Below are 22,167 nucleotides of genomic sequence, written 5' to 3'. Positions count from 1 at the left end.
GAAATGACCACCGGAGGAGAACGGAGCGCCAGAATGCAAAACGGACAATGGGGAAAATGCTCGGATGCTTGAGACGAACATGTATGCAAATGAAATGCACATGATGACATGATATGCAATGCATGACACGCAAGCAATGACAAGGCAACAGCAGCGAATAACTGGATGACACCTGGCACATCGGTCTCGGGGCGCTACAGATGTGCACTATTTGTGGAATGGACGATGAAAGTACTTTTCATGCGCTTGTCATGTGTCAGAAGGCGGTTGCATTGCGGATGGCCATGAGGGACATTTGGAAGTTATCTACGGAGAACGTCTTCAGATATACATGGTATGATTGGTTTATTGTTCTTCTAAGTCAACTGAGGCCTGTCATGCGCGACCAAATTATTTTTATTTTCTGGAGAGTCTGGCATTTGAGAAATGACTTGATATTTGGTAAAGGAAAGGAATCAATATCAGCTTCTGCTAGTTTTGTGGAGAATTATTGGGCGTCTTTTGCCGCATGTCACTCTGTGCCTCCAATGGACTCGAAAAATAAAGGAAAAGGTCCAGTGGATGGATTAAGATGGGCACCTGATAATGCGGGAGCTAAGACGTTTGGACTCACCCACCGACTGGTTTTTTAAAGATTAATGTTGACGCAAGCTTTGTGTAGAGCATTAGAGAAGCAAGTGTGGGAGTGGTGATTAGGAATGCGGTTGGGGAAGTCGTTGTATCTTCTTGGGACTTCATTGGATCGTGTCAGAGTGTGGAGGAAGAAGAGCTAAGGGCATGCATTGCTAGGCTATACATAGGTATACCTCTTCACAATTCTATTATTTTAAAGACTAATTGTGCGTTTGCTGTAGCGACTCTTGCAACAAAGAACCTTGACAGGTCAACGTTGGTTGATTTGAGGAAGGAAGCACTGAGCTTATCTAAGCTGATAAATAGCTTTCAAATGGCTAAGATTAGTCGATCCGCCGATGTGGTATCTCATCTAATAGCAAAGTTTAGTTTTGACAATAGATCGGATGGTATCTTGTTAATGATGTACTGCCCTGTGTGGTGAATTTTATATCGAATGATTGTTAATTAATGTAAGGTGGTGTTAAAAAAAATCCCCAGTGTCCAATGTTGGGAGTTGCCATGTTTAATCAGATACCACACTTGAAGGTGTTTGTTTAAATGTGTGACATTCACAAAAGGTGTTTGTTTAAATGCTTGTGAAGAACCACCTTAATGACGCTAACACCGGAGGATAGATTTCTTCTCCGCCACTCAAATGCACAAGGACTAGAGGTGAGGGATGTAGCCTGGGCTCTAAACCTTAACCATCCAAAATCTACATTTGTCGGTGCCTCTCGAGATGGAACCATGGTTAGAGCATGTACGTCCGGGCGCCTCAAACCGGCCTCAAACGTTCAAGCGGCCCGTTTGTCACTGACCAGCCATGAAAATCCGACTCAAACGGATGGCCTCAAACGGGTGTCAAATGCCCGGGCTGACCGACACCCCTCATATCCAGCCCAAATATGATATGGATATGGGCATGCCCGGGCAGCTCCGCTCCGCTCCACCAAGTACGCCGCCCATCTCCATCATCCTCTGGCCCAGAAGTGGTACTCGGCCATCGCTGGGTCCTCGGGCTTGCACCAGGGTCTGCGCACGAGGACGACCGAGTCCGAGGCACATGCAGCCCAGCGTGAGCGGCAGTGGGCGAGGGAGAGGGGGCGGCGATGTCGGCGTTGTCGTTCGTGCGTGATCGCACCGGTGGATCCCAAGGTCGTGTCTCCTCGCGTCAGTCCTCCGCCACTCTCTGACGATGACGGAGACGGATGCGCGGCGCCTCCGCTAGAAGAATGCCATGGCGTTTCGACTCGCCATCGAGTTGTCGGAGCGCGAGGCAACCAAGGAGGTGGCGGCCAAGGCGGAGGCGGCCCGCCATGTGAAGGAGCAGGACCGCCTGCTTTGCAGGCTGTCGGACATGAGGTGCAGCTCCGACTTAGACCTGACGGACGGCTCCACCTCCAGCTCCGACAACGACGCACCTCCGCACGCTGACGCGTACACGGAGGAGGGGCACAGCCGCGCCGACGACCAGAAGGGGAAGGGGCCGGTGAGAAAATGGTGATTTCCTCCGCCCTTCCCCGTTATGCTTATATTTTAACTATGTTTTAAGTTCGTAGTATGGATTTGCCGTTGAACTCCGATAAACTATGCTTCTTTTGTCCGGCGATGCAAAGTTGATCCGATGAACTGCGTGTGTTGATTGTGTTTACGTGTTTACGTAGCTTTGCATGAGTTGCATGATTTTGAGGGTTCAAATATAAGGGGCGCGGGTGTCAAAGCCCGGTTAATGTCAGGCATGTCTACGGGCGTTTGAGGGCCTGGATTTGTATGTCTGCTCTTATGTAGCACTTGTGTGGACCAGGGCGGAGCAAGATGAACCCCCAACGCACCAAGTATCTTTTTTTTTTTGAAACAAACCAACCCACCCACCAAGTTTCAACTCCTCTGTTTGACGTTCTATGCGTTTTGTTAAAGCCTGATAAATTTTCAGCAGGACGCGATGTTCTCGTCGTCTGCCAGGCAGCTGTGGCTTCTTCATTTCTGGAGATGTAGGACACATTGACACTTGTCATCCTGAGTAGACGTTGCGTGAGCGTGTGTCATGCCCGTGTTACTCTCGGTGTATCTACCTCAAATGAAGATCAAAACCTCACCGTGCAGATTAAAGATTTCCGAGAGATGTTTTCTTTTCACATGGGAATGGGATTTACTACATGGTAAGTACAGCTAGCCGGCTCTTCGCAGGTAGACCATTACCCCGAGGCCGGTGACCAGGGCAGCCCCGGCCGCGACGCCGCCGTAGGCCGCCGACCACGCTTCCCGGCTGGCCAGGTCCATCGTCGTCGTTCCGTTGCTAGAGGCCAGGCTTCTCCGGCCCGGCGTGCCAGGGTAATCCAAGAAGAGCTTCAAACCCTGCAAATGCAAAAGAAACAAAAATAATTCAAAGTTCAAACCAAACCGGCTGAAGAGAACAAGTTTTGTGATGCTGGTGGATCCATGCATGCATGCCTTCCATCCGGAGAGCCTGGCGTGGTCGACCGCCGCCGTGAGGTCGTCGTCCGACGCCAGCACCACCATGTCCCGGTCTTCGTCTTCGTACTGCAAGCACACGTACGTACCAGCTGGGTCATGCATGCATGCATTTACCCAGTTTCATCATCACATGTATCCCGCGCGTGATGAACCACTCACCAAGATCTGAGGCAGACGGTGGCGGTCGATGTCGGTGCCGAGCCTCTGGAGTATGCAGGTGACCAGCGGCGTCAAGCTCTGCACCTCTGCAGCGCATGCATGCAGACGATGAGCAGCGGGTTAATGGGGGCGAACACGTACGACACGGTCGGCGGCAGCACGTACGTACCGCAGCTGAAGCGGTGCATCCGGCCTCGCCTGTCCTGGAGCTTGAAGGAGAAGAGAGCGGGGTACGGCGGCTCGGCCGCCTCGTGGATGACTTCGGACATCATCTGGGACCTGGTCGCTTCCTTCTCTAAAAGAAACTGGGACCTGGTCGCCTCCTTCTCTAAAAGAAACTGGGACCTGGTCGCGTCGCTCATCAGAGACTGGGTTTCGGTCTCGTCATCCAGCGAGCCCAAGGCCATGGCGGAGTCCCAGAACCTCTGGATCATCGAGATTGTCGCCTCCTCCCCGGTGCCGCTGCTCTCAACCTATACATTTGAGCAATCAGTAGGAGACATCTCGACCAACTCAAGCCTTTTCTGTCTTCTGAAAAAAGGAGGACTTACGATGGAGATGGCGGCATGCGTGATGTCGATCACGTCGACGATACACACGATGGAACCATCTGACCCAAAACAGACGGTGAAAACAAAACACAAACTTTATGTTATATCTGAGTGACAAGTTGCCATTTCTCTTCTACTGAACATAGTACATAGTATGTACCTCTGTCCATCACGGGAAGATGCAAGAACTTGCGCTCTTGCATTGTCCGGAGAGCATCCAGAATCGGCGTGTCGACCGTCGCGCATTCCGGATCTAGAGTCATGACCTATAGGTGAATCATATACGTTTTGAGTAGCTTCCATCATTGTCTGCTGCATGAAACTCAGCAATGCCATCTACCTTCTCAACAGGGGTTGAGTCTGCGGGGAGATTCCTCGCGATCATTCTCATCAAGATGTCCCTAGAACTGCACGCCCGTAATTTGTTGCCAACAGCAAAAGAAGAGAACGAACAAATGGTCATCTGATCATCTAGCACAACGAAATAGCACTGCAAGTGCAAGGCACGTACGTGAGGATGCCCCGAGGTTTGTTCCCGACGGCCACGACGGCAGAGCTCGCATGCGCCTCCACCATCATCTTGGTCGCCGCGAGCACCGAATCGCCCGGCGCTGCGATCACAACCCTACATTATAGATCCACATGGCATCAGTTCTGATGAACTAACGCACTACATGCGCAGATAACTGAATGAAGCAAATGCAGAGGGGCTCATGAACCAAACGTTGAGTCAGCAGTGATTATTGTCGACAAGGATGGCCTCAACATTTGCTCCTTGAAAGCCTCTAGCAACGAGCTCGGGTTACCTGCAGATCCAACCTTATTCGTTTGATAGGGATGTATAGTATAGATGATTTGACTGCAATCAGCACACTTGAAATAGGATTGATTGCTAGGATTGCTGCTGGTGCTACGTACTCCCAGAGTGATACTTGTCGGTGCCGTCGATCACCGCCTTCCCCTTCTCGGACGCCCGCTCCATCCTGGCGATGGCGTCGTAGAGGCACTTGGCGATGTCGAGCATGGCCATCACCTCCCCGTTCTCCACCACCGGCAGGTGCCTGAACTTGCCTGAAATTACACGGGAGCAATTAATTAATCAACTCTTCATATAGAGAAGGGAAAAGGCCAGGTGCAGCTCGACCTTGGACCATCTTCTGCAGCGCCTCGACGGCAAGCGTGTCGGAGAGGACGAAGACCGGATGCCTCGTCATCACCTTCCACACCGGCGTCTCGTCCATCCTGACCTCGCGGGCGATCACCCTCGTAGCAATGTCCTGTAAATTAAATCACAACTCAGAGCGCGCATTGGCAATTCCATTTCCACCTTCCTTGTCGAGAGAAGGGAATTAGCTACGGCATGCACCTTGTCGGTCAGGATGCCGCAGAGCAAGGCATTGGAGTCGGTGAGGAGCGCCGCGTCGACCCTACGCGCCGCCATGCGCCGGCAAGCCTCCAGCACGGTCGTGCTCTCCGGCATCGTCAGCGCCTTGGACAGCCGCAGCCGCTTCACCGTGCGCTCGCTGCCCAGGGTCCTGCGTCACCGGCCACGCGATGCATGCTACGGCGGTCGGTCAGGTGATCACAACAACAACTTACATTTGATCAAGCATGCATGCATGCATGCAAAGAAATTGATCGGAAGGGAGATGGAGGCGGGTACATGGACCGGGCGAGCCCGGGCTTGGGGCCGGCCATGCCGGCCGCCGCCGCCCGCCGGGAGCCGCTTCCCAAGGACATCGTCCGCCTTGGCGGCGACAAGCCGGCCATTGCGCGGCGTGGACGTGCGTACGGCTAGCCGTCTGGGAAATGGGGGCGAAAATGCATGGAAGGTCGACGTCGTGCCTAGTTGAGCTCCCGCCATTTTTTCCCATCCGCCAGGTTAATTGCTCGTTTAAATTGCACAAAGCATTGTTGCACTGCCCAATTATAACCTGTGGTGAGAGTGATCTCTAGGAGAAGCTAGTTACCATGGGCTATCGCATTTAGAGTAGAGATTGAGAGAGACCAAGTGAATCAACGGCAGAAATGCGCAGGGGTACTCGCGTGCCAAGTCCCGTCGCCCGCTTATTTTGCCCCGTGATTCATGCAGTGGTTCAATCCCGCGCAAGGACACAATTAAATGAAAAACCCTTCAAAAAATTTAAAGTTTCAACAATGAATCAAGCGTGTTTATCCTTTTTTTTTCTTTTCGAAAAGGAGGTTGGAGCCTTCGGCCTCTCCATCAACTGATGCACACATAGCCATTTTTATTAAATGATGCGAGATATCGAGACAACATCAACAAATGGAGTATATAACAGAAGCAACTATGACAGATATCGAGACAAGATATGATGTAGCACCTAGGACTATGTCGACTTCTTTCGCAGCAACGCCTCCAAGAAGAGATAAACGCCATCACGCTACCATCACCACAGAGACAATGTGTTTAACAAGATAATGACGCAAGTTCGCCGCTGCTGAGTATGACCAGCAAACGCCAGAACAAGGGCTTTCACCCTGGATATGAAGCGTGTTGAAACGCCATCTGGCAACTGATCTTCCGACCGTCACATCTCCGAGTTCTCCATGCTAGGCTAGAGCTGACACTAGGAGATGGGTGCAGGATGTATGCCCACCAAAGATCATTATCGTGTCCATCAAGAGGCCGACCATGCCGCGGTGCAGAACTAGCCGCTGCCGCTTCGCAACGGCATGAGCCGATTTTGTAATATCCACCATAACTCTAAGACCGTTGCCCCAGCGTCCTTCCTATGAACAAAGGCGGATGCCGCCGAGTTTGACGCCGACTGGGAGTCACCGGTGAACCTTGCCCAATCATGGCACAGGAGCCAGATGCCCGCCAACAACCACCGAACGTATCCATGCCACAGCCAAACACCCGTCCTACCGCACACAGGGCTGATAAGCGCGTTTGTTCTTATTGATGATTTTTTTCTCAGGGATATGATCTTGCTATTTATAAAATTACAAGAGTCGTGGTTGATCACCCTTCGTCGGCACCTTGCAAAGTGTGCGAGAACCAACAATAAAAGACGATTGTTTGCATGTGTTGATAAGCATATAACTATTCGAACAACCGTGCCCACGATTGTAGGGCTACTTGGGTTATTTAGATCACTTGAACCTTGAATTAAAACACATGCATACAAGTGTAGGTGCTATGAATTGATTCCCCAAGTTGGAACGATGGGGGTTTATAGTATTGTGATGTCTGTGGTGCATAAAATGGATTGTACTCAAATTCTATCGTCTTCGGAACCCCTTTCCAAGACTATTTGGTAGTCATTTGTAACTCAATGGCACCCAAATGTGAAAAATATTTTTTTCACAAAAATAGAAAAAAATAGATTTTTTCTTTTGAGGAATTGGCAGTTGACCGCCCATATATTAAGAGGAATGGAATGTTGGTACAACTTGCATGACGCCGATGACCAAGACGTGATCAGCCCCAGGCAGAAATGCAAATTAAAAGAAAAGAAAAACTACAAAAATTAATCTGGCTCCGGTGGTGCGTTGTTCTCGCAGTCTAATAGCCAGTGCATGGTTGTTGTGGGTAGCTGAAGATCCTGTCTGATAAGATGAAGAATGCCGTTTGCTGTAAGGGAAACATGCTCAAAGACACGCCTGTTTCGCTCCTTCCAAATCTGCCAGCAGGTGTAAATTGCCGTGATCATGTCCTTCCTAGATAAAGAACAAGTTAGATCATTTCACCATTCAGAGATGGAAGCTGCACCCTGGGCATTTGACGCAAGTTCCATAGTCTCACACCAACAGGCCACCTGATGCCAAACATCCCTAGAAAAAGAGCACTTCAAAATTAGATGGAAGGGTGTATCCTCCTCCTGATCGCATAGAGGGCAGCAGTCGGCATGAGGGATCCCTCTAGTCTGGAGATTATCATTGGTTAGGACACGACCTCGCAAGCACAACCACATGAAGAAGCGACATTTTCCCTCCACCTTGGTTTTCCAAAGCTTCTCAAAATTGATACTGGAGTATGAGCCCACGAACTGATATTGATGAGCTGGCCGTGCAGAGTAAACACCATCTGTGGTGCCCTTCCAAGAGACTGAATCTACTTCAGAGTTAAGTTGAACATGTTGTATAGTCTAAGCCAAAGGTGTGTGTACTGACGAAGCTGCAAGGTCTGAGTGATGCGCCGCAAACCTGCTATCCAGGCCTGGCCATTGATTGCCTCGAAAACGCTAATCTGCGGCAGGCCACATTTCCTCGGCTGCTTCTCACTTGTTGCTTGGTGGCGTTACTCATGCGCAATATGCCGACGATAGTATTATTCTTACTGAGAAAAATGACTAAGAACTGGCCAATCTTAAATTTCTTCCGTTGTGCTTTGAAGCCATGTTGATGCTTAAAATGAATCTCTTCAAAAGTGAGGCCTTTGTGTTAGGATGCTCGCCCTAACAATCTTACGTTGCAAATGTTCTTAACACTAAGCTTCGTTCGTTCCCCACCATACCTTGGCATTCCTATCTTTTCTCTTAAGCTTTTTGCGATTGACTTTAGGCCCACTGAGCTAAAAAATGGCTCTAGAGTCGCTCCTTGGCGTGGCCGCTACCAATCTTCTCATGGGAAGGTCACACTTATTAATTCAAGCCTGTCTAATCTACCGACTTCCATTATGGGATTTTTATCGGTTATATGACAGCGACCACACGTGCTTTGATAGAGATTGTAGAACGTAGTGCGTTGCCCCCCCCCCCCCCCCCCGAAAAGTCTCTGGGAGTTGGAGTCATTAACACTTCTCTGATGAACAAATGTTTGATTATGAAGTAGTGCTGGTGTCTTTAATGACCCCCCCTTCGAGTGTGTGGTGAACAATTATCCAGAGCAAATATTTCCCTAATTGCCCCCCCCCCTCATATCCACCGCTTGTGAGGGCTCTTAATTCTGGAGAGCTCTTATCAAGATTCAAGATGAATTTCGTGGTCAAGTGAAGTTCTCGGTTGGTTCTGGCTCCTTGGTAAGATTTTTGCTCGACTAGTGGACGGGTGAGGGGCCCCTCTGCCTCTCAAATCCTACCCTTTTCTCGTACCGCTCCAACCTGTCAGTCTCTATTTCAGAGCTAGCCTCAGCTAAATGGAACCTTGGCCTACGTTAGACATTGTCTCTCGCGGAGTTGGAGGATTTCCAGGCTCCCATTGCCGATCTGCCGTTGCTCTCAGATACCCCGGACCAGATCTCTTGGCCCCATTCCCCTTGGGGAAAGTTGTCAATCAAATCGACATACCTAAAGCTCTCTTGAGGTTGGCTCTCCCCATGTTTCAAGGGCCTCTGGCGAGCTCAGATCCCGCTCAAAATCAATATTTTTCTTTAGCAGGCCATCAGACGAAAATTGCCGGCTAATGATTAGATTCTTAAATGAAATGGCAATGCGTCTCCCTTATGCTCTTTTTGCGGTCGGACCGAGAACACTGAACACATTCTTTTTGAACTGTGTTTCCACTAAGCTTGGCTGAAGCTGTGTCTGTTTGTGGTTGAACGTGGATTGAAACCCACCATCCATTGATGACTTCCTTCCTTTAATCCTAAACCTCTCCGGCCAATTTGCTAGAGTCTTATGGCTTGCTTTCGGTGCTCTTGCGTGGGCTTTGTGGACTATTAATAACAAATTTACAATTTAACATCGTTTTCCTAACAAACCTGCTGATATCTTTAAAATGGCTACCTTTCTTTAGCAGTGGAGCCGTGTCACTATGGCCGGTGATCCTGATACTATTGCCCTGATGGTCACCAAGATCTGCCCTACCTCCCCAAAGATCCTCAATGGTGAATCTCGTCTAGTCTGTTTTCTCCTTTTTTTGCTGGACTTGCGTGTCCTTTGGCTTGATCCTATGGATTTGTCTGTGCCTGGTTTGCCTTACTCTTTTTGAACCCTGTCCTGATGGCTTTATTATAAAGTCGGGCAACTACCTTTCCTCTAAAAAACAGCCATGCAGCTAAATTATTAAAGACAACACTTTGGAGCTGCATCTGTAAGCCTTGCCACTCAGCATTTTTTCCCCAAACAACCTACGAAGAGTAAGATGACCAACACAAGAAAAATCTCAATAAGTGCATCAATCGACACAGGTCTAGGGGTGTTAGAGCATCTACAGTCGCAACCTGCAAATACAGCCCCTCCAACGCCGGCAGACTTGATTGGGCGTGTCCGTGGACACTGACCGGTCACCTCTTAAATTTTCACTTTCACAAACCATGTCTTTCATTTTTTTCCCTATACATTTGATCGCATGCATGTGATTGGTGGAGATAAAGTGAGAGAAAGAAAAGAAAAAATAAACAAAGAGAAAATATGGGTCAAATCCTATATGGCGGATGCAGGGCCACTGACCAGACACACTTGGGCGCACCTCATACTCATCTCATATAAGATGGCAATACGAGGAGTGCCGGACAGTCCGGACATTTAAGGAGGCTATAAGGGGTCCGGTTGGGTCAATTTTTTCCTTCTCTCTTCTGTCCGATCAGTGGTTCCTGCGTCCCCCGTTCAATATGAGGAGTTCGGCTTTAGATGCTATTTCCTTCTTTTTGAAAGAAAAAAAAAATGCTATTCTTAGTAGACCTTCAGTTTCAGCAACAGTATCCGGATGAAACAGAGGCTAATGCTCACCAGAGTGATCAAATCTGTACAAAATAGTCTCCAGACCATTCAAAATTATACCTGTGAGTTTACATGAAAGTTCAAGGACTGAAAGTTCAATCGAGAGGTTCGCCATGAATTTTCCAGTAAAACGCAGAGCATTCTCAGCTCCTAGTGACCACTCCAGACCACGCAGGCTGCTACGATACAGGGGGATACATATCCATCGGCTTCCCAGCAACGACCCACCCACGTCCGCGTCCGCGACGTCACCCGGCGCGGGACATGGCGTCGGCATCTCCGCCTCCCCCCACCGCCGGCGCGCGGCCCAATCCCAGCATACCCTCCTCCTCGTCCCCCTCCTTCTCCGCCGTCTCCCCCCGCGGCCCCATCTCCCTCTGCGGCGCCTCGAGGGCTTCCTCCGTCTCCGTCCAGCAACGGCGGGCACCCCCTCTCGCCGGAAGGTCGCGCCTACCAGGCCTCATCCGCTGCTCTGATGCCTCCGGCGAGGTAGCGAATTCAAATTCATTTTACGCCATCATTTCTAATCAGATTGGTAATGCATATGCGCGCGTTTCTTCCCGCGAGATAGAGAAGCATGTGTTTCGTTTTCGGTTGACTGGATCGATGCAGGGAAACCAAACTAAAAGAAAAGACTGGATTAAGGTTGGCTCATTTGGGGAGACACGACTGTTTGCTGTACATGACGTGTTTCTCCCCTGTTTGTAGTTCAGCAGCATAGTGTCTAGTAGTTGATAATCATGTTTTTTGCAATTTTATGATTTACCTTTCAAGATATGTGATAACAGAGTCCAGTGTGTCCCATGTGGAAAATTTACCTTCTGTTTCTTTTTTCAAAGTATGTGCATATGCTACAATTGAGTTAATTTGGTGTGGAAATAAGGATATTTACTGGGCTGTGGTATACTTCCACTGAAGGAGTGGTAACGGGTAACTAATGCAGAAAGTTAACAAAATATTTTTAGACTGTCTGTTGCTTTCCTGGAACTAGAAGACAATAATTCTGATATGCTTTAGTAAAATTTGGATTTGTGGTGTGATAAGAGTAGAGGCAATCAGCTAGTCATGGTGCTTCTTTGATTGGCAAAATCCTGAAATTACTTGCGCCTTTGTTGGGTAGACAAAAGCATGTCTGCAATGCGTACATCATATTCAAGGAATTTATATTGCATCGTTGAGAGTGTAACTCTGATTCAAGTTTTGATCTTTTGTAAAGCCCCATATGTAGTGACGGGCGCTGTTATGTAAAGTTTTAAACATCTCATTTAGGGAATAAGGAATTAATGGAATTCTTTAAAAAAAGAACACTTATGATAATATAATTTAGATTTGGGTACATGTTTTTTGTTGGTGCATATTCTGATCTGCATTTTCTTGTTAGGTTGACGCAGTTAATATTGAAGAAACCAAGCAGCCACAAGGAGGCTCGACCGGTATGATGCTTGTGGCGCGTACTAACTTTGCTTCTCCAATTTTTTTTGTTTTCCTAGGGCTGAATTGTTTTATTCTTTCATACAGGGGAAAGAAATAATGGCAAAGATTTGTTCAGAAGATTTTCACCTAAAGAGTATTCACAACTAACTGTAAATCCAAAGACAATAATGCATCTTCGTTTTATCTTGTCCCATGACAGTCTTTAGGACTTTATGTACATGTGTTTCATGAGCTTAACAGTTGGTTTGCATTCTGCACGAGAATGTACTCAAGAAGCAGAGGGCCTCACCAAAGTTGGTGTTCTTGTATTTATTTGGGTTTGCTTGAAAATTAGTTAGTCTTTTATGCAAATATATGTGGGCAGAAAAAAATTGCTAGGCTAGGACTAACATATACTAGCATATAATGGTAGTGTGAGCAATACCCTTACATAGTTACATTTATTACTGAAGAACCCTGCATCATCTATCTAATTGAGGCTAACGACTCAACCCTAGTCATGGATTATTATACCGATACCCTTGAATGTATTACAGAAGCACCATCTATGTAACCGAGTCTAATGAATATCAGGTTCAAGCTCTCAAACCTTTTTCATGATTATACCAATACGTCCCCTGTGGGAATTTATACCAATACTTGGAATGACATATCCTGTTTACTCTTTAAATTTTGTGTTATAAAATGATAGTTCACCATTTCTCATGTCTTATTGCTGGTTCAGGTTGCTAGAACAATTGAAGAGATATGGTGCTGCTGGAGTTTTATCATATGGACTACTTAATACTGTGTATTATGTTACCACCTTTTTATTAGTTTGGTAAGTCAATGCATATGGTCCTGTGATGCCATCCTGTTTCTTAATTTTACATTACTTTCAGAACAAACATTTTATTATGTAAAAGAAAATAAGTAACTTGAAAATGTAAAATTTTCATTGGTCATGAGGAAAAGACCATTAATTCACTTAAATACTTGTTTCACTTCGTGCATTTCCATGAGCCAAAACAACTGCAGATGCAATAGGAGCATTGGATGGGAAGGAAGTCACTGAATGATTTGCTTTTCAGGTTCCATTTTTCGCCTGCTCCTGGTAGGATGGGCTATGCTGCAGCAGTGGAGAGGTAACCGTTGCAAATTCTGTCTTTTTAAGCAGTCTCTTCTCACTATAATGTGTTCTATACCAACTAAAGCAGGTTCCTTAAATTAATGGCAATGGTGTGGGCTGGCAGTCAGGTTACTAAAATTCTTCGCGCAGGAGGGTGAGTCATTCTCCAACTCAGTGTATATAACTTGTTGCCCGGATCAGTGTAGCGAAGCATAGTTGGATACTACTCTGCTTTTCAGTGGTAACTTGAGGAACATCCTTCAAGCCCACACATTTTCAAATTTTAATGAATGCATTGCTACCTGTCGAAATCTATTGCCCTTTTTTCTGAAAGACGACTTCTTTGTTTTACTCCAGAGCCCTTGCACTTGCTCCTCTTGTTGATAGAGGACTGAGATGGTTCATTGTGAAGTTCAACTTCCAGTCAGAAGGAAAGGTGAAATGTGACATCTCCCCTTTTAACTTTTCTATGGGCAGCAGTTTCTTCGAACCTAAAGGAATGACAAGGAGGTTTAATCACCGACCTTCTAATGCGTTCTTTTTTTTTATTTTGCATTTACCATCTTGTAGGCATTTGCGACGATCGTAGGGTTATGCTTTGCACTTGCTGCGCTTATGTTCGTTGGATTGACAGTACTTTGGGCATAGTGCATATGTTGCTGATGACAGTCAAGGGATTATGGCAAGATGTTGTGGAGGTACAGCCGTACAGGCGTTCAACATTCACATTTAGCTGATAGGCTTAGTTACAACATTTTCAGCATAAATATTCCTGTATCAAGGACCTGTCGGCAGTGTTCTTTAGTCCTTGTAATGCAAACAGAGTTTGTGGTGGTAATGGAATCTGTTTTGATGTTTAAACAGCCTCTGGAGTCAAACATGTTGATGTTCTTCTTTCTAGCAGCTCTGATGAATAAACTGTGAAAAAGCTCCATATATGTGCTTCATTTTCTGGTTGAATTTAATCATGGTTTGCAAACTCCAAAAATAAGACAATTTTGACACTAGTATTTCTTTTTGCGGGCTAAAGGGTGTTTTTATTGCAATGTAATAGTGATAGTCAAGAGGCCACAAATTCTCAATACAAAGTGGAACCTGAGTTTAACCACCATGGTTCTCTTGGAGTGGCTATAATTGGCTAACCGATCTGCAACTCTATTCTAACTACACGGTGATTTTTTTGAGGAAAAACTCCCTACTATTCATTAACTCTTTGATCTCTAGAACTAAATACCCATAAGCGTGCTTTAAATATAAAGCGGGACGAAAGCCTTTTTCGGTAAATGCCCATAAGCTGATCTAACCAAACCATTGTTTGACAAAACTGAAAGTGCCTCAAGAATTCAAAACTCCCTACTGCTCATTAACTCTTTGATCTCTAGAATTAAACGCCCATAAGCTGATCTATTCTGAGAAATAATTCCCTACTACTCATTAACTCTTTGGTCTCTAGAACTAAATGCCCATAAGCCGATCTAACCAAACCATTGTTTGACAAAACTGAAAGTGCCTCAAGAATCTAAAACTCTCTACTACTCATTAACTCTTTGATCTCTAGAACTAAATGCCCGTAAGCTGATCTAACCAAACCATTGTTTGACAAAACTGAAAGTGCCTCAGAGGAATCCGATTGCATGACAACTGGGAGTGTTGTATGTTGGATGCTGGATTTCCTCTCTGCCTCAACGGTATTGATGACTTCACAAGGTTGATTTTGAAAGTCCTGGAAGGCATCCCAGAACACCCCGTACGGCCAAACCGGACCCCTGAAAGGTCGGGCTATCATCCCAAAATACGCTGAGCATGCGCGAGCTCCCAACTCGGCATGTGAGTCGCTTGCATCCTAACAGGTTATTTCGTCCCTTTGATCGGAAGGTGTGTTATGGGATGTGGGTCTAGTTTTTTAGCGCTGCCCAGACTTTGACCCTTGCAGTTTGCTGGATCATGTGTTGTGCCACCCGGCGCTGGACCACTATGGCTGGCTGGATGGCGTGTTTTGCCATCTCTTTCGGCCTTTCATTATTGCTGCCTGGCGACTAGCATGTATGCTTCATGTTCTCGCCGGTCTCACCCTTTCCTCGTCCGTCGATCTTCTGGTCGGTTCGCCTGGTTTCCTTCTGCTCATGTGATCCCAGGTGGGGGTTCTCAGTTCGAACGGGTCACGTCATTTGTCGTGGATATGCCGTCAGGTTTTCTATTAACATAGTCGGAGCATGAAAGAATGAAATGTATGGAGCTGGGTGTGGGGTTGTGCCACGGACTCTTGTTGTTGCGTCCCCTTGAACCGAAGACGTTCTTTGGGACGTGGTTCCATATTTTTAGCATTGCCCGTACTTTGACCCTTGCAGTTGGTCAGATGATATAGAAGAATAGAGGGGGGGGGGGGGGTGTTTGAGCATGGGGTCGATAAGGATGGATAGAGAGAAGGGTGATTAGGAACATTTGCTATAAGTGACACACATAGCTCGCTTATCTTCCGATCGTCGTTGGTTTTTGCATGGTTGCCGACAGGGGGGGGGGGGGAGGGGGGGGCGGTGATCCTTCACGAACAGAGTATCGTGCCATAAAAAACAAATTGTCAAAGAAAGCTATGGGCAATGACGATCATCATGGCAAATAGAAACGTAATACGAACATAATCATTTGCAAACCGTTGAGAAACAAACCCTTCAAATTGTTGGCTTAACTTCCGGGCTACGGTTGGTCTTTGTGCCATTGCGGGCGCGTCAGCCGGGTGTGCCCATCCGACCAGGGTTGAGCATTGCATGACCGGCCTTGCGAGTCGGTTGTGCCCAAGTAACAGTTTGAGGATTGCGCCAATTGGTGCAGAGACCAACTGCGGACCAGAAATTAAGTGACTATTTGAAACTGTAGCCAGGAAGTTAAGCAACACTATGGGCAACACTATGTTCATTCTATAAATAATCCGCAAGCCATTGGCGCGAAGACTAACTGTAACCAGAAAGGCAAGGAGTTTATGGGCAGCATGGACTTGGGCATGGGGAATTCAGAGTTGGGCATGGAGTACTTGGACTTAACTAAGGTATGGGGAACTCAGACTTGGACTCGAGCATGTAGGACTCAGAATCAAACTTGGGGCACTCGAACCCGAGCATGGGGAACTCAGGCTCGGATGATACGAACTCAAACATGTAGGACTTGGACTTGGGCATAGGGTACTTGGACTTGAGCATCAGGAACTCAAACTCAGACATACGGAACTCAAACTCCAACATGGGGAACTCGGTCTCAGACATAGGGTACTCAAAGTCGGGTATGGGAACCAGGACTCAGATACAGACGTAGGAAAACCAGGTTCGGGCATGGGGAACATGGACCTGTAATCGGGTATAGAGAACTTGGGCGCGCGCAAGGAGAATTTGGACTCGGGCATGGGGAAGTCGAACTCGGACTCATGTATGGAGCACTCAGACTCTGGATTGGGGATGTGGGTCCATATTTTTTAGCGTTGCCTAGACTTTGACTCTTGCGGCTGGTCGGATGATATAGAGGGAGAGAGGTGGGGGGGGGGGGGGGGGGTGAGTGTGGGGTTGATAAGGATGGATAGAGATAGGAAGAGAGAGGGATGATCTATTGAAGGAACCTTTGCTATATGTGCCACACATAATTCGCTTCGCTTCCGGTTGTGGTTGGTATTTGCGTGGTTGCATATGGTTGGGGAAAAATCTTTCATGGACAAAGTATCATGCTATCAAAAACAAATAGTCAAAGAAAGCTATGGGCAATGATGATCATCAAGGCAAATAGAAAAGCAGTACGAACATAATCATTTGTAGACAGTTAAGAAGCAAATCCATCAAATGGTTCGCTTAGCTTTCGGGTTGTGGTTGGTCTTTGCGCCATTGAGGGCACGCCAACGGGGTGTGCCCTTCTGGCCAGGGTTGAGCGTTGCATGACCGGCCTTGCCGGTCGATCGGCTGTGCCCCGTCGGCCAGGCGCCGTCCAGTCAGGCCGTATGTGCAGCCTGCTCGGGGTGTGAGCGTTGCATGCCGGCCTCTCGAGCCGGGTCACCCGTCGGAATAGTAGCAAAAATTGCTGCCATGGCAAAGGTTTCAGAAAATGTTGCTATAATGGCCATTTTGCACTGTCGTGGAAGAAATTTTGGGATCGAATTCAAATTGGCATTCATCTATGATAGAAACGCAATGTGAACATTGGGCCCGCCGCTCAGAACTGTACGTCATGGGCGAACATGGCGCCTATCGTATAATAAGATGGATAATACCAACATGGAGCTTTGCGCCGCATCTACAGCAACAGGCTAGACCCACCGTGTCACTCTCCCTAGCTGCACCACTCAGAAACTAACCTACCAAACTGCGCTAGAGGTGGCACATCTAGACTCACGAACCGAACCAGCTGTGGCGGAGACAGGGGACCAGCAGGGGCTCTAGCCCTTCTAACATTGTTGTATTAAGCCTAATATGCATGCTAATAGATGATCAATGTTGCAAACATGCTGTACTCTTATGAGCTGGCCCTCCTTAACAAGGATTTACTACACTTGGCCCTCCTCATATTATATTCCTCGCTCCGCCACTGCGAACAAGTCTGCATGCTTCTCAGCAACGAAACGAATGTGGACCTACCAACCAATCCTAATATGATCGCATATATGGATACGTGAGGAGACAATCAGGCAACACCATACTAACATGACGACCAAGCCAACACCAAAACGCATGAATCGAGAAGTAGCACCCAGACCCGAACAAACTGAGAAGCGGCCTCTCCAGTGAGCTCCCAACCGTCCACCGACACCGCACCAAAGATGTCAGACCCGGACAGGAAAAGAAACAACAGCCACCGACCCGGCAACATGGCAGCAAACTTGCCCGGCATACTGCGCTAGCCGGGTGTGCCCATCCGGCTGATATGGTAGTCATCCAATGATCGTGTAAGACTAAGGTGGGCATGCAGGCCTTTGATAACGTCTAAATAGAGTATGGTGAGCTGTGAACGGTAGCGCAGTGAGTCTACGTGCAGTGGTCGGGCATAAATTGAGCATATGAAGCATGAACCCGTGTGCATGATGGCGTTTGCTTCTTTTGCCCCTTTTTTGGCGGGCCTCTGTTGTCATTGTGTCTCCTTGACCGGAAGGCATATCATGCTATGTATGCTCACTAGCTTGCCTATAGCTTGAGTATCGTGTCATCAAAAAAAATTCGCCAGTGAAAGTTATGAGCAATGATTATTGTCAAGGCAAATAGAAACGCAGTATGAATGTAATCATTTGCAGACAGTTGAAGAAAAAAACTTCAAATAATTCGCTTAGCTTCTGGGTTGTAGTTGGTCTCTGCGCCAATTGACGCAGTGGGTCATCTAGTACTCCCTCCGTTCAAAAAAGCTAGTGCTAAATACATCCATTTGAGGGACAAACTTTTTCGAATAAAGAGAGTATACATTATTACTTAAGAAGCATGAAGAAAGCAAGACTACAAAGATCATAGCACTCAACGTTGAGTGACCGATATATGAATTTCAGGCATTGCATCCTGACGTCTTTTCTAGCTGCACTTTTATGCCCAGCGGGGGAATTATGTACAAGTGGCCGGGGGGGGGGGGGGGGGGGGCTTTGAAATAATTTATTCTAGTTTTTTCGTTCGTCAACAATTTTATGTCAAGCAAAACCGACATAATTAAGAAAATGAGAGCAGAGTACCCATACCATAGCCGTAAACATGGGCAATGATTTGTATAAGCTCCCCTATAGGATAATATTCTACTTTTGGCCTAAAAACCTGAACAAACTCATTAGTGAAAATCATGAAAATAATGATAGCATTGTATAATTGGTTAGTGTAATTGAAACTTGATAATTACGAGGAGGCACCAGCCAGTTGGTATGAATGCGAGACATGAAATCAAAATTTGTCGAGCCAAAAGAGAAGGATCAAGGGAGTCGTGACTAGTAGAAATATGAACAATTATATGAGCCCGTAGATGAGCTTGTGGTCTCTCAAATGACAACTATCCCAATTATCAACCTGAAAAACATATTTGCACAAGCGTTAATATTTCAAAAGAACATCATCACAAAAATGGACCTAATTCTTTGAAATAAGCTCATTGTATTTTGGAGATGGAGCATGTACCTTGGCAAAACCCTCAATGACAATTACTACTACCCAAGAAAACAAGTAGCTAAGGAATTGTTTTTATATACATTCATGACATAGTCAAGTTCATACAGATAAATCAAGAAGCATAAAGAGAGCAACACTTAAATCACAGGACTCGATGTTGACTGACGAGGATGTGAATTTTTGGCATTCTACCATGACTCGTACATCTTTTTGAGCTGCACTCTTATGACCCTTGGTTGGTGGCAGAAATATGTACAAGACCGCCGGGGGGGGGGGGGGGGGGGGGGGACAGTGCCACCCGACCGCCCCGACTTGGAAATAGTCATGAAGAAAATTTATTCCATTCTTCCTAGTTATCAACAATTTTATGCCAACCGAGATCGACATTATTAACAAGAAAATGTGCAAATTACCAAGTCATCACCATAAACCATGTTGAATATGAGAACATCAGAGGTACCATGCAAAACACATGTGATCTCATAATGATATTGTAGAGCTCAAATCCTTTGACAAATCTCTCTTTGATGATGTTGATAATTACTATGATCAATATCATAGTGCACCTATAGAAGAAATATTTGTAGACAATTACACGTCAGTTATTGAGGAGAAAGGCATTTATTGCCAACTTATACACTCTAGAATTTCTAACGAACCAAACTAGAAAAGCACACCCTCAAAATATTTATTTAGGATATTTGTTTGACCCGTAGATTGTACAAAACATTATCAGGATATTAGAGTAGGCACAAACACATATAAATACACTATTTATGCGACACAAACACACTCATCACCCCTCCCTAGAATTGTCTTTTTCTCACCATGTTTACTTTGATTAGAGTTCAACTAAATGACAAGAGATAAAAATTATAATAGATTTCTGAATTGTATTAAAACGACTACTTTTATTCAATATAGGTAAATTATTAATGTCACTAAATGTTGTATTGAGATTTTTTTATTAATATTTGGTAATGAAATGAGGTATAAGGAAGTATAAATATTTAGTATATTTTTTTTGAAGATTAATGTCATGTACAATTTATACAAATAACCTAAACTATAAAATGTTTAATAGTTGATTCATATCAATGGTTTTAAGGGCATCTATCTCCCGGGTAAATATTATTGCAAATATATCCTCACTTAAGTTTATGATTTTAGAGCCTTTGCTTATACAACCTCTTGTAAAAAAATCCGAATGACCATAGTAAAATCGCACCCTACCACCATTTTGAATTTTTTGGTACAGAAATATATTGTCAGTTCTTCGGTAAAAATATGCATGGTATTCAATATGACAATCTAACATTAATAAAAGATAAGAATACTAGAGGATGAAAAATTAGTTTGTGCAATCATAGCAAACACTATAAGATGAGAAGCATGCTTTCACCTCAAAGGTTCAATGAGGAATCTCTATCCAATTGTAACAAATAATATGTCTTGGTATGACATGAATCCAACAACTGATGAAATACTGCACATACAATAATGTCATGTTATTCAACTATACAAACAACAATTATTATGAGCACATTTTGGAAACATAATAGACCTTCAAGTGAAGATATGTTCTTAAAGCCCAAAGAATGTTGCAGATTAATCCCCAGGATGCTTAACAAACTTTTGGAGGACATTTCTCATTTTGTAAGCTTCTTACAGATAATTTTGTTAACTGGGTTGTGTAATACTTCCACTAAAAGAGTTGTAACTGGAAACTAATGCAGAAAGTTAACAAAATATTGTTAGACTGTATGTTGTCTTCCTGGAACTACTCCCTTCGTTCCTAAATATAAGTTTTCTTTGGAGATTTAAAATGGACTAGAACATACAGATGTATATAAACATATTTTAGAGTGTAGATTCACTCATTTTGCTTCGTATGTAGTCCCTTGTTGGAATCTCTAAAAAGACTTACATTTGAACAGAGGGAGTAGAAGATAATAATTCTGAAATGTTGTAGTAAAGTTTGAATTTGTAGTGTGATGAGAGTAGAGGCAATCAGCTAGTCTTGGTGCTTCTTTGATTGGCAAAATCTTGAAATTACCTGCGCTTTTGTTGGGTAGACAAAAACATGTCTGCAACACGTACATCATATTCATGGAATTTATGTTGCATCGTTAGGAGTGTAACTCTGATGCAAGTTTTGACCATTTGTAAATCCCCATAGGTAGTTACTAGCGCTGTTATGTAAAGTTGTAAACCGCTCATTTGGGGAATAATGAATTAATGGAACTCTTTAAAGAAAACGAACACTTATGATAATATAATTTATATTTGTGTACATGTTTTTTTGTTGATGCATATTCTGATCTGCATTTTCTTTTTAGGTTCATGCGGTTAATATCGAAGAAAGCAAGCAACTACAAGGAGGCTCGACCGGTATGATCTTTGTGGCACATAATAACTTTGCTTCTCCAATTTTTTGTGTTTTCCTAGGGATGAATTATTTTCTTCTTTCATACAGGGGAAAGAAATTATGGTAAAGATTTTTTCAGAAGATTTTCACCTAAAGGGTATCCACAACTAACTTCAAATCCAAAGACAATAATACATCTTTGTTTTATCATGTCCCATGATAGTCTTTAGGACTCTAGCTTAACAGTTGAGTTTGCATTCTGCAACAAAATGTACTCAGAGAAGCAGAGGACCTCACCAAAGTTGGTGCTCTTGTATTTATTTTGGGTTCGCTTGAAAATTAGTTAGTCTTTTATGCAAATATATATGGGCACAAAAATTGCTAGGCTAGGACTTGTTGGGGAACGTAGTAATTTCAGAAATTTCCTACACACACGCAGGATCTATCATGGTGATGCATAGCAACGAGAGGGGAAGAGTGTTGTCCACGTACCCTCGTAGACCGTAAGCGGAAGCGTTATGACAACACGGTTGATGTAGTCGTACGTCTTCACGATCCGACCGATCCTAGTACCGAAAGTACGGCACCTCCGCGATCTACACACGTTCAGCTCGGTGACGTCCCACGAACTCTCGATCCAGCTGAGTGTCGAGGGAGAGCTTCGTCAGTACGACGGTGTGATGACGGTGATGATGATGCTACTGGAACAGGGCTTCGCCTAA

The 22,167-nt window shown here is 45.4% G+C and overlaps 2 protein-coding genes across 3 annotated transcripts; one reads left to right on the top strand and one right to left on the bottom strand.

Moving 5' to 3' along the window:
* Nucleotides 1-2,693: 2,693 nt before the first annotated feature.
* On the bottom strand, nucleotides 2,694-5,642 carry LOC125556093 (CBS domain-containing protein CBSCBSPB5-like). 2 transcript variants are annotated; one of them, XM_087526225.1, is made up of 13 exons: nucleotides 5,464-5,640; nucleotides 5,167-5,335; nucleotides 4,945-5,077; nucleotides 4,719-4,871; nucleotides 4,525-4,606; nucleotides 4,312-4,425; nucleotides 4,141-4,207; nucleotides 3,961-4,066; nucleotides 3,801-3,859; nucleotides 3,419-3,722; nucleotides 3,250-3,335; nucleotides 3,067-3,156; nucleotides 2,694-2,970 (listed from the first exon to the last, which is right to left on the bottom strand). In XM_087526225.1, the coding sequence occupies exons 1-13, from the start codon at nucleotides 5,568-5,570 to the stop codon at nucleotides 2,785-2,787; spliced, it is 1,656 nt and encodes a 551-aa protein (XP_087382351.1). In that variant the 5' UTR covers nucleotides 5,571-5,640; the 3' UTR covers nucleotides 2,694-2,784. The 2 variants fall into 2 exon arrangements, with proteins under 2 accessions (XP_087382351.1, XP_087382350.1); XM_087526224.1 differs by having other exon boundaries at nucleotides 2,694-3,156; nucleotides 5,464-5,642.
* Nucleotides 5,643-10,586: 4,944 nt separating this feature from the next.
* Nucleotides 10,587-13,831, top strand: LOC125509310 (Gag-Pol polyprotein/retrotransposon). The gene is made up of 8 exons (XM_048674259.2): nucleotides 10,587-10,917; nucleotides 11,810-11,861; nucleotides 11,947-11,995; nucleotides 12,587-12,682; nucleotides 12,933-12,986; nucleotides 13,059-13,124; nucleotides 13,328-13,406; nucleotides 13,541-13,831. Exons 1-8 carry the CDS (start codon nucleotides 10,693-10,695, stop codon nucleotides 13,616-13,618), a joined length of 699 nt encoding a protein of 232 aa, XP_048530216.2. The 5' UTR covers nucleotides 10,587-10,692; the 3' UTR covers nucleotides 13,619-13,831.
* The last annotated feature ends 8,336 nt before the right edge of the window (nucleotides 13,832-22,167 follow it).

Source organism: Triticum urartu, chromosome 5A (assembly GCF_056163025.1).
Source record: "Triticum urartu cultivar PI428250 chromosome 5A, HENAU_Tu73, whole genome shotgun sequence".
In the NCBI taxonomy this organism is placed as follows: Eukaryota; Viridiplantae; Streptophyta; class Magnoliopsida; order Poales; family Poaceae; genus Triticum; species Triticum urartu.
The sequence above is the reverse complement of the archived record's forward strand: the minus strand, read 5'-3'. Positions and strand labels throughout refer to the sequence as shown.

Bases quoted from the DNA above. Each gene is read 5' to 3' on its own strand.
- LOC125556093 (XM_087526224.1), bottom strand. From the start codon at position 5,570: ATGGCCGGCTTGTCGCCGCCAAGGCGGACGATGTCCTTGGGAAGCGGC. The intron at 4,607-4,718 runs GTACGTAGCACC...TTGGATCTGCAG, and splicing joins CGACAAGTATCACTCTGGGA to GTAACCCGAGCTCGTTGCTA. The intron at 3,157-3,249 runs GTGAGTGGTTCA...GTGTGCTTGCAG, and splicing joins ACCGTCTGCCTCAGATCTTG to TACGAAGACGAAGACCGGGA.
- LOC125509310 (XM_048674259.2), top strand. From the start codon at position 10,693: ATGGCGTCGGCATCTCCGCCTCCCCCCACCGCCGGCGCGCGGCCCAAT. The intron at 10,918-11,809 runs GTAGCGAATTCA...TTTTCTTGTTAG, and splicing joins GCTCTGATGCCTCCGGCGAG to GTTGACGCAGTTAATATTGA. The intron at 11,862-11,946 runs GTATGATGCTTG...TCTTTCATACAG, and splicing joins GCCACAAGGAGGCTCGACCG to GGGAAAGAAATAATGGCAAA.